Raw genomic sequence first — 11673 nt, forward strand, 5'->3', positions numbered from 1 at the left:
TAATTGAGCTAATGACAAACATGTCTTTAAATTGTGTGAATTTCGTGTTTTGGTTTGTTAATTCTAGTCACAAAACCACCTTTAAACCCCCCACTAGGTGTTTGATCTAATTCCTAAGCCATATTTGGTCCTTGAGAGACGACCTATGGGTCATTCTCCTAGTATATACTCACTTAATTTGATTCAGGTACGACCTCGATCACACTTCTTTCTTCTACATTCAACATATTTCCTTCATGAATTCCTTCTTCAATGCACCATTGAAAGAAGTTGCAGCTAACAAAATATTCACTCTCACCAGTTGAAGAAGAAAACACACCCCCTCGTCAAAACCCAAAATATAAAACTAACATTTCTGCTTCCATTAAACTTACCTTGAAGTTAGGGAAACCCCAAAAATGTTTTCCTTGTTTTTAGGGTTCTTGCATTGTGACCACAGAAGCAAATGGGTTTTACACCCAACCTGCTACCACTACCACTACTGTGTTGAAAGCCTCAACCCTTGCATGTGGAAGACGAAGATGAACGACACATTCCTCACCTGAACAATGTTGTTCTTTTGGCTTCCACAAGCTCTTCCCCAAGACGAAATGATGGAAGACCATCTAAGACGCACATTGGACCTCTTACTAGAGCCATGGCAAAGAGGATTCAAGAGGAAGAAGGATCACCTACCATTTTGCTTTTATGGAAGGTAATTTACATTGATTCTTTTTCCCGTAATTAAAAGCACATTTTTCCTTTCTTTGTAGGATTAATAAAAAGCAGCTGCCAATATAAAGACTTGGGAGAAAAGCTTGCTGCCCAAACTATCAAACAAAGGTGTTTTACATGTATGCTGCTGGCCAAAACCACCAAAATAGAATTTGGCGCTTTCCATTTTCAAACTTGCTGCCCAAGAATTCACATGAGCTGTGTGAGCTGCTGCCCAGACCAAAATTGGCGCCATTCATTTCAGTTTAATTGTCATTTCATTTTGAATTACATTTCAGATCTGAGGCTCTTATTTCCTTATAAATAAGAGACCTCTTTCACCATGTAAAGAACTTTTGAGCTTAGTAAATTGCTGCTGAAATTAACTTCCAGCCCTATTGCTCTTGAGTCATTTATTCTCTCTACTTTCTCTTCCCTTTCCTCTAGCTTCCTTCCATTGTAGGAAGGCCTTCTGAGCTGTGAGGTTCCCACACATACTCATTCCACTCAAACACACCAACCATCAATCAATCTCACTCAATTTTTTCTGCATCCACACTACTGATTTCAATCCGCTGCACCAATACTTTTCTCGGTTTTTGAAGCTTTGTCTGCAAGGCCCAGGTCATTCTAAGCATAGCTAAGCTTCCATCAAGTGGTATCAGAGCCTTGGTTGTCCACACAAACCAGAGCTAAGTTCCTCTTCCATTTTCTGCTTCCAATGGTGATCTAATTTCTGTTTCAGTTTTCCAAATCAGTGTGTTCTGTTTTGTTTCCAGAGGTGTTTTTTTTCATTTTTTTTTGTTGTGTATTACTTTTCCAGTAGTTCAATTTGAGTTTCCTTTGTGTGTTGATGTTGTCCTTTCATTTTAATCGATGAAACTTCATTTTTGAGTCAATTCCAGCCTTATAATTCAAAATTCAGTGTTGTTATAGTCTTGTGCAATTATTGCAGTATATTTTTTTTTCTGTTTTGTTTAGTTTCCTGATTCTGCTGGAGTATTTTGTGTTAATTGATTTGCAAGTGCTAAACAAGCTGTATATATACAAAATAAGGCAATGAGGACTTGATCTAGCCTGGGTTATACAAGCTGAAGCATTAAAAGTGCAAATCAGATTTGAATTTGGTGTGAATTCTGTTGTAGAAATTAAATCTGGTGCAACACGTCTAAAACTGTTTCAGCAGTTTTTCTTTGATTCTGGAGCTTGGTACAACATTGTATAATGTTGTTGAATGTGTCTTAAGGTATAGCAAACCAGAATAAGCACTAAAATGTAGTATGCATAGTGTGGTTGCTCAAAATCCTTAACCATTCACCATTTCAGCTTGAAATTCTAGCTCTTCACTGTGCTAATCTATTTGAATTGGTCTAATCTGAATTTGGTCATGCAAAGCACATTAAATCTAGCTTAGATCTGTGTTTATACACTTCTTAAAGTCATTGCATTTGCTGTCCAGTCTTTGATTCCATGAAAAGCTAAATTTGGTTGGTTCATTGATGGTTTTGCTGCATAATTGAGCCATAGCATGCGTGAAATTCGGAATCTTCTATTTCTATGTGTTTGGATAGTTTGAACAAGTCTAAATGGATGATTAAAAGTTGCTAATATTGTTCATTTGGTCAAAATTGAAGTTATATGCAGATTGGATACTTAAACCATCAATTTTGAGTTAAAATTGGAAGTGGACCAGTGAATTTGAGTAGTAAGCATTAATTCAGATGTTTAAGAGTTTAAACATGTTTAATATCATGAATAAAAGTTGTTTGAACATTCATCCAAGCTGTTGAAACACTGCCACTCATTTTGGGTTCCAAAACCACCATTTTAGTTCATTTTTCTGGTGCAGTTCTGTTTTTCCAGCCACTATTTTGGCAATTTTAGTGTAAAATTCATTACTAGATTGTGAAAAAAGCTGGTTCAATGTTTAAAAAAAATGAAAATACATGATCAAAAGAAGAAGTATCAAGTGTTAAAAAGTTGTTAGAACCAACCAATCCAGATTACAAGTCTTGAAAAACAAAGCTGAAACTCAGTGAGGCATTTTATCAAACACTTTTGAAAATTATCCAACAGTTTGTATTGGAAGAATTTCTGAACTGTGCTTGTGTTTTTCTTGCTTTCTTCATCCATTCTAGTGCCTTTGATAAGTTCCTTTTGTGTACCTTTCATTGGTGTGCTGTTCCAAATTGCTGTGTCTATTTTGTTTGGCATCCTAAGTGTCAAAACAGCAGCATAGTTTGGTGCATATTTTTAAACTGATTGGTGTGATTTTGCTGAGTTTGGGGCATCCAGCACCAGAATCCTTCTCCTACTTTGGTAGCCTCCTAGGAAGTGGTTTGAGCATTGAAAGTGGAGCAAGAAGGAAGACTCAACAACAGCTAAACATCATTGTCCAACAAGCTGTAAATTCTGTTACAGCAGCAACTTGCATCTCCAATTCAATTAGAAGACAAAGTTTTCATTAAATTCTTGGCCTCATTTCAAGTCTATATCACGGAATTTTCTGTTTGAAAAGTGTATTTCAGTTTACTTTTTCTGTTTTGAGTTAAGTGACTTGGGAAAATGCTCTTGAAGCAATTCCAAGTTCACAATTGAACATTGTAATAGTCCAATTTCGTTTTCTTTAGTGTGAAAGTGTGTCACGGGGCTCCAAGTGTCACTTGCACTTTTACTTAGGGTCGTCTAGCATTTACATTCTTGCATCTTTATTGTTTTCTTTACTTTGTTGCTTAATATTTTTGCTTCCGTGATATATAGGATTGCATAGCATTTAGACAAACTTTCTTTGGTTATAGGTTCATTTCATAACATTTGAAAAGAATTTGAAGATTTCTAATTACAAACTTAGGTAAAAGATAACTCTAAGGAAACTCTAGCTAAGGAAGAACTTGGTTTTTAAGCTTGTCCATTAGTGACTCACCTCTTCTTCCTGGGGGCTACTTAGAAACATCTTTCACCTTTAGAATCTCTTTAGAAATTTTTCATCAAAAACAAAGAAAAAAAATATTGAAAATCTTTTCATTCATTACTTGTCAAATATTTTGAAAACCTTGTAAAAACCTTTTTCATTTGACAAGAATGAGTCAATCAAGTGTGGAAGGTAGCATCAAACCCAATAGTGAGAGTTCTTTAAGGGATGAATTTCAACAAAAATTTGAACAAAGGGATAGAGAGATTAGTGAGCTCAAAGACATGATTAGTCAACTTTTGAATAATCAAGACAAAAGAAAAGAGAGATCTTCCCATAGGAGAAGAGAAGAATCATCATCTTCTCCTAGTGAGCTTGAGCAATATAGTAGTCATCACAATGATGACCACTACCAAATGCCTCCTAGAAGACATCACAGAGTGAGAGAACACCATCCAAGAGAGCCCAAAATTGATCTACCTTCTTTTCATGGAAAGGATGATGTGGAAGAATATCTAGAGTGGGAAATGAAAGTTGAGCAATTGTTTGAGTGCCACCAAATAGATGATGAAAGGAGAGTCACCATGGCTTCTCTAAGCTTTCAAGGCTATGCCTTAATTTGGTGGACAACCTTGGTCAAGGATTCTAGGCTAAGACACTTACCTCCCATCAGATATTGGAATGAGTTGAGAACTGCCTTGAGAAGAAGGCATGTACCAACCTATTATGATAGGGAATTAATGGATAAGCTCCACAAACTCCAATAAAGGATCATGAGTGTTGAGGAATATAGACAGAAAATGGAGTTACTCATGTTGAGAGCTGGGATAAGAGAAGAACCTAGGATAACAATTGCTAGGTTTCAAAGTGGACTCAACTATGATATAAGAGATAGGGTTGAACTTATACCCTACAATGATCTCAATGAGTTAGTCCAACTTTGTGTGAGGGTAGAGCAACAACTCAAGAGGAAAAGCTCCACCAAGAAAGATTACCCTCATAGTTCTAATCATAAACAAGATTACCCTCATAGTTCTAACCATAAGAAAGAGTATAAGAGGGAGGGTAGTCTAACCAAGCCAAGATATGAAGAAGTTAGAGAGAGAGAGAGGAAAAGAAAAAGTTAAAGAACCTTCAAGAGATCATAGGAGTAAGGAGACTAAGTGCTTTAGATGTGGGGAAAAAGGGCACCATGCATCTGAGTGCCACAATAGAAGGTCAACTTACATCCTTGAGCATGAGAGTGAAAGTGAGGGTTCTTCATATAGTGAGTCTTAAACATCCACTTCTGAAGAAGAAGAAGAAGCTTTACCTTGTGATGGTGACTTACTTATGGTAAGGAGACTCTTGCAAACATGTAGAATTAGAACAGTCACAAAGAGAGAACCTATTCCACACAAGATGCAAAGTTTTGGAAAAGACATGTTTAATGATTGTGGATAGTGGTTCTTGTTGTAACTGTTGTAGTTCTAGAATGGTAGAGAAGCTTGGCTTAGCCATTACTCCTCATCCTAAACCTTACAAACTTCAATGGATCAAAGAGGATGATGGAATAATAGTTAAAGAACAAGTAAGAGTACCCATTTCCATTGGCAAATATGAAGATCAAATTGTTTATGATATAGTACCAATGGAAGCTGGGCACATATTACTTGGAAGACCTTGGCAATATGATAAGCAAGCTTTACATGATGGAGTCACCAATAAAATCACCATTCAACACAAGGGAAAGAAAATTATCTTGTGTCCTCTTACACCTTCACAAGTAAGAGAGGATCAAATAATTCTTAAAAAGAAGTTGGATGGAGAAAAGAAAAGTAGGAAAGAAGGAAAGGAGAAAACCCTAAACCATGCCTCAAATAAGGAAGTTGTCCAACCTCAAACTTTGAATATTTCTAAAAATCTTTTTCTTGGACAACCTCATTTTCTTCTCTATTGCAAAGAGGCACTTGTTTCAATAAATCATGAATTTGGTTCTCTACCAAAGGGGTTGCAAAAACTTTTAAAAGAATTTGATGATGTATTTCCTAAAGAGGTACCAAGTGGATTACCACCTTTAAGAGGAATAGAACATCAAATAGATTTAGTGCCTGGGGCCAGCCTTCCTAACAGGCTAGCCTATAGGACCAATCCCATGGAAACAAAAGAAATAGAGAAACAAGTCAATGAATTGTTGAATAAAGGGTGGATCCAAAAGAGTTTAAGTCCTTGTGTTGTGCCTGTGTTATTGGTTCCTAAGAAGGATGGATCTTGGAGGATGTGTACAGATTGTAGGGCCATCAACAATATAACTGTCAAATATAGGCACCCCATTCCTAGATTAGATGACATGTTGGATGAATTACATGGAGCAAACATTTTTACCAAAATTGATCTCAAAAGCGGATATCATCAAATAAGAATTCAAGAGGGAGATGAATGGAAAACTGCTTTTAAGACCAAGTTTGGTTTGTATGAATGGTTAGTCATGCCCTTTGGCTTGACCAATGCTCCAAGTACATTCATGAGGTTAATGAACCATGTTCTTAGAGAATGCATAGGGAGGTTTGTAGTGGTCTACTTTGATGATATCCTAATCTATAGTCAAGGACTTCAAGAACATCTTAACCATGTCAGAAAAGTCTTACTTCTTCTTAGAGAATATCATCTCTTTGCCAACTTTGACAAATGTACTTTTTGTCAAGAAAGTGTGATTTTCGTTGGATTCAAAGTTGGAAAAGAAGGTGTACATGTTGATCTAGAGAAGATCAAGGCTATACAAGAATGGCCAACTCCCAAAAATGTAGGAGAGGTGAGAAGTTTTCATGGATTAACAAGTTTTTATAGAAGATTTGTGAAAGACTTCTCCACCATAGCTGCTCCTTTAAATGAGCTAGTCAAGAAAGACAAACCTTTTCTTTGGGGTGATAAGCAAGAGTTGTCTTTTGAGACTTTGAAGCACAAGTTAACACATGCACCTATTCTAGTTTTGCCTGATTTTTCCAAAGCCTTTGAACTAGAATGTGATGCATCTGGGGTAGGTATAAGAGCTGTTCTAATACAAGGAGGACACCCCATAGCTTATTTTAGTGAAAAACTTAGAGGGGCAACTTTGAACTATGCTACCTATGACAAAGAATTGTATGCCCTCATTAGAGCTTTAAAAACTTGGGAGCATTACTTCGTAACTAGAGAACTCATAATACATACTGATCATGAATCTCTCAAGTACATTAAAGGGCAAGCAAAGCTAAACAAAAGGCATGCAAAGTGGGTGGAATATCTTGAGCAATTTCCCTATGTCATCAAACACAAAAAGGGTAGTAATGTTGTTGCGGATGCTTTATCTAGAAGACATGCATTGTTAATAACCCTAGGATCTCAAATATTAGGATTTGATTACATAAAAGATTTATATGAAAATGATGAAACATTTGCATCTACTTATTCATCATGTCTTAAGAAACCTTTTGATGGATTCTATCTTTCTGAGGGGTATCTTTTTAATAAAGGAAAACTTTGTATACCCTAAGGATCCATTAGAAAACTTCTTATCAAAGAGAGTCATGGAGGAGGTCTCATGGGTCATCATGGAGTTGATAAAACTCTAAATATTTTGAAAAGTAAATTTTATTGGCCACACATGAGAATAAATGTTCAAAGGCATTGTTCTAAATGTATAGCTTGTTTACAAGCTAAGTCCAAAATTATGCCTCATGGACTCTATACACCTCTTCCTATAGCTAATACCCCTTGGGAAGACCTTAGCATGGACTTTGTCTTAGGATTGCCAAGAACTCAAAGGGGGTATGATTCTATATTTGTGGTAGTAGATCGTTTTAGTAAAATGACTCATTTTATACCTTGCCACAAAGTAGATGATGCTAGCTATATCTCTAGACTCTTCTTTAAAGCAATAGTGAGATTGCATGGCTTACCCAAAACTATAGTGTCTGATAGAGATGTGAAGTTTCTAAGCCATTTTTGGAAAACTTTATGGGAAAAGCTTGGAACTAAACTTCTATTTTCTACTACATGTCACCCACAAACTGATGGGCAAACTGAAGTAGTAAATAGATCTTTATCTACACTATTAAGGGGTAATAACAAATCTTGGGATGAACATCTACCTCACATTGAATTTGCTTATAATAGAGTAGTCCACAAAACTACTAATCTTTCTCCTTTTGAGGTTGTTTATGGCTTTAACCCTATCACACCTCTTGATTTACTACCTCTTCCAGAATCATCTTCTTTTTTTCATAAAGAAGGTAATTCTAAAGCAGAGTTCATCAAGAAGTTACATGAGAAGGTCAAAATCCAAATTGAAAACAAACTCAAAAATATGCAGAATACAACAACAAAGGGAGAAAGAAAATAGTTTTTGAAAAAGGAGACCTAGTTTGGCTTCATTTGAGAAAGGAAAGATTTCCCTCTCAAAGGAAATCCAAACTTAGTCCAAGAGGAGATGGTCCATTCAAGGTGGTCAAAAGAATAAATGATAATGCATACATCTTAGATCTCCCTAAAAGTTATGGTGTCAATCATACTTTTAACATCTGCGATTTAATTCCTTTCACAAGGAATGATCAACAAGGTGAATCAGATCTGAGGACAGATCCATTTCAAGAGGGAGGGTCTGATGGAAGACCATCTAAGATGCACATTAGACCTCTTACTAGAGCCATGACAAAGAGGATTCAAGAGCAAGAAGGATCACCTACCATTTTGCTTTTATGGAAGGTAATTTACATTGATTCTTTTTCCCGTAATTAAAAGCACATTTTTCCTTGCTTTGTAGGATTAATAAAAAGCAGCTGCCAATATAAAGACTTGGGGGAAAAGCTTGCTGCCCAAACTATCAAACAAAGTTGTTTTACATGTATGCTGCTGGCCAAAACCACCAAAATAGAATTTGGCGATTTCCATTTTCAAACTTGTTGCCCAAGAATTCACATGAGTTGTGTGAGCTGCTGCCCAAACCAAAATTGGCGCCATTCATTTCAGTTTAATTATCATTTCATTTTGAATTTCATTTCAGATCTGAGGCTCTTATTTCCCTATAAATAAGAGACCTCTTTCACCATGTAAAGAAGTTTTGAGCTTAGTAAATTGCTGCTGAAATTAACTTCCAGCCTTATTGCTCTTGAGTCATTTATTCTCTCTACTTTCTCTTCCCTTTCCTCTAGCTTCCTTCCATTGTAGGAAGGCCTTCTGAGCTGTGAGGTTCCCACACATACTCAAACACACCAACCATCAATCAATCTCACTCAATTTCCGCTACATCCACACTGCTGATTTCAATCCGCTGCACCAATACTGTTCTCGGTTTTTGAAGCTTTGTCTGCAAGGCCCAGGTCATTCTAAGCATAGCTAAGCTTCCATCACGAAATTGGATGTCAAGGGATTCCTTTAAATGTTAAAGCTACCAACAATCAAAATGTTATGCCTCCACGTGGAATTGTTGATTGTACAACACATCACTCACTAAATTTAATACACAATGACACGCCATGTAAAACGAAATACAGTTCAACATCTATTAACGTCGTTTGTGAAAACTTAACGAAGAGGACTTAATTGGCTCAATTTTTCAAAAATTTGGACCCAATTAAGACCGTTTTCAACAAGAGGACCCACTTAAGATTCCCCTTGATCTGAGGGTTTAAATCATTTTTTTATATAGTAGTTAATTTATTGTTTTTATTAAATATTTTATATTTTTTAAGAAGTTTTTATATTTTATACGTGTTAATGAAGTTTAATTTAATTTTGAATAAGTTTTTCCTTTTTTATTTAGTATTTAGTTTATAATATTTTGTTATTTTATATTTATTATATAAATTTTTTTATGTGTTAATTTTATAATTTTTGATTTAATTTAAAAAAATTCATGTTATTTATGATGTATTAGTTAATTATTTAGGTGTTATTTTCTATGTAGTAGTTAATTTGATGTTATTTTGTTATTTCATGTTATTTTTTTTGTTATTTTATATTTATTTTATGCATTTTTTAAAGTGTTAATTTTTTTTAACTTTTGATTTAATTTATAAGATGTTTATATTTGCTATTTTTTATTTAAATTTTAAAATATTTTCTTATTTGTTATTTGTTATTTATTACTTGAATATGTTATGTTGTTTTTTTGGTTGTTAAATTTTAATATTGTAATGTTTATTGTAGGTTGTATTTAATTTTATAATATGAATAATTATCCATCTCTCGATTCTTATATAAATTTTGGTTTTATATCAAAATTTTCTTATTTCCTAAGTGAAGTGGGTGAGGGTGATTACACAGATAAGTTTTCCACTGATCAAATCTTCCTATCACACGTCGATTTAATTGAATGGGTTCGAAAGATTGCATCTGACACAACAACTGGTGAAGCTCGAAGAAAGACATTCATTTTGTTAGGTTATGAAAGCAGTAGGAAGTATAGGAAGTATAAGCCCGATGTTCAGCCTAATGTGTCTAGCACAAGAAAATGTGAGTGTCTGTTGAGGTTGAGGGGTAAACCTAAAGGACTAGGTTGGGTGTTAAAGGTTATGTCTGGCTGTCACAACCATGACTTAGCAGAGACTTTGGATAGACATCCTTTCATGGGAAGGCTAAATGCTGTTGAACAGTCAATTCTTGTTGACATGACTAAGAGTCAAGTAAAGATCTCAAATATTCTTTTGACTATCAAAGAATATAATGAAGCTAACATGACCACTATAAAGCAAATATATAACGTGAGGTAAGTTTACAAACGATCTTTGAGAGGGTCAAGAATTGAAATGCAATAGTTGATGATGTTGTTAGATAGAGACAAATACATCCAATGCAGTAGATCTTTGGATAATTCTGATGTGGTAAGTGATGTGTTTTGGACACATCCCGATTCGGTGCACTTGTTGAATTCATTTAATATTGACTTCTTAATGGATACCACGTACAAGACGAACAAATATCGTGTTCCGTTGCTTGAGATTATTGGAGTCACATCAACTGGTTTTACATTCAGAGCCGCCTTTGCATTGCATTCAAGTGAACGCAAAAATAATTTCACTTGGGCATTAGAAAGGTTCAAAGGATTACTATTGACATCAGAGGGCGGTCCACGCGTTGTTGTCACTAATAGAGATCTTGCTTTGATAAATGTCATTGCCAATGTATTTTCTGAAACGTATCAAATGATTTTTTACATTCCACATTATGAAAAACGTCAAAGCGAAATGCAAGATGTTAGTGGATAATGTTGAGGCATGGGATGTCTTGATGGAGGTGTGGCAAAATGTGATGGATTGTGACGACCAGTCGATGTTTAGTATCGTCTTGAGTATGCCTCTACTACATGGCATCTATTTTTTGATGATGTGAACCATTACTTGGATCATTTCGTACAAGGAATACTTTGTCAAGGCATGGACAAATTGATGAGTCAATATTTTTTTGACTTCACTTAGCTTATTGTACTACATTTAATTAGGGAATTGTGCTTGAATGTCCATTATTTTCCCATTTTTTCCAATTGTGCTTAATTTGACCAGAAATTCTTATTTTAATTAATTTGAATTATCTAAGGCTAATTATTTGCATTATTAGTTGTAGGGAAATTGTTGGAATATTATTTTCGGGACATCAAGGGAGCTGCCACGTCATTCTTCACTTGCCACATCATCATTTTAGTTTAGAATTTAATTGTAATTTCGGTTTAGTGGATTTTTGGGCAGATTTAGTTTTGGGCCATTTTTGGGCATTTAGGGTTAGGCCCATTTTAAAAATCTGACCTAGTTAGATGTGCCAAAGGGGGGAAACCCACTCAGTCTCCCTCAATTTTTCTAGATTTACATTTTCTTCTCCTTGGAGAGCTCCCATTAGGTTTTACATTTTCTTCCCTTGTATTAACTCTTTTTCATTGAAATTTGTAGTTGAGTTCGTTTCGGCATTGTTCTTTCTTCTTTAATTTCGTGTTCTCTGTTGCCATTGTTCTTCCTTTTCATTTTCGTTCATTGTGCATTCTGTTTCGTCATTTTCGTGTTTTGCTTCCACTTTTGAGTTTGCGTTTTTATACTCTGTTAGGTTCCTCAATCTGACTTTGC

At 35.2% G+C, this 11673-nt stretch overlaps 1 protein-coding gene across 1 annotated transcript; it reads left to right on the top strand.

Moving 5' to 3' along the window:
- Positions 1 to 9789: 9789 nt before the first annotated feature.
- On the top strand, positions 9790 to 10827 carry LOC128193348 (protein FAR-RED ELONGATED HYPOCOTYL 3-like). The gene is made up of 2 exons (XM_052874558.1): positions 9790 to 10328; positions 10419 to 10827. Exons 1-2 carry the CDS (start codon positions 9790 to 9792, stop codon positions 10825 to 10827), a joined length of 948 nt encoding a protein of 315 aa, XP_052730518.1.
- The last annotated feature ends 846 nt before the right edge of the window (positions 10828 to 11673 follow it).

Source organism: Vigna angularis, chromosome 3, assembly GCF_016808095.1.
Source record: "Vigna angularis cultivar LongXiaoDou No.4 chromosome 3, ASM1680809v1, whole genome shotgun sequence".
Classification (NCBI taxonomy): Eukaryota; Viridiplantae; Streptophyta; class Magnoliopsida; order Fabales; family Fabaceae; genus Vigna; species Vigna angularis.

Bases quoted from the DNA above. Each gene is read 5' to 3' on its own strand.
- LOC128193348 (XM_052874558.1), top strand. From the start codon at position 9,790: ATGAATAATTATCCATCTCTCGATTCTTATATAAATTTTGGTTTTATA. The intron at 10,329-10,418 runs GTAAGTTTACAA...CATCCAATGCAG, and splicing joins AAGCAAATATATAACGTGAG to TAGATCTTTGGATAATTCTG.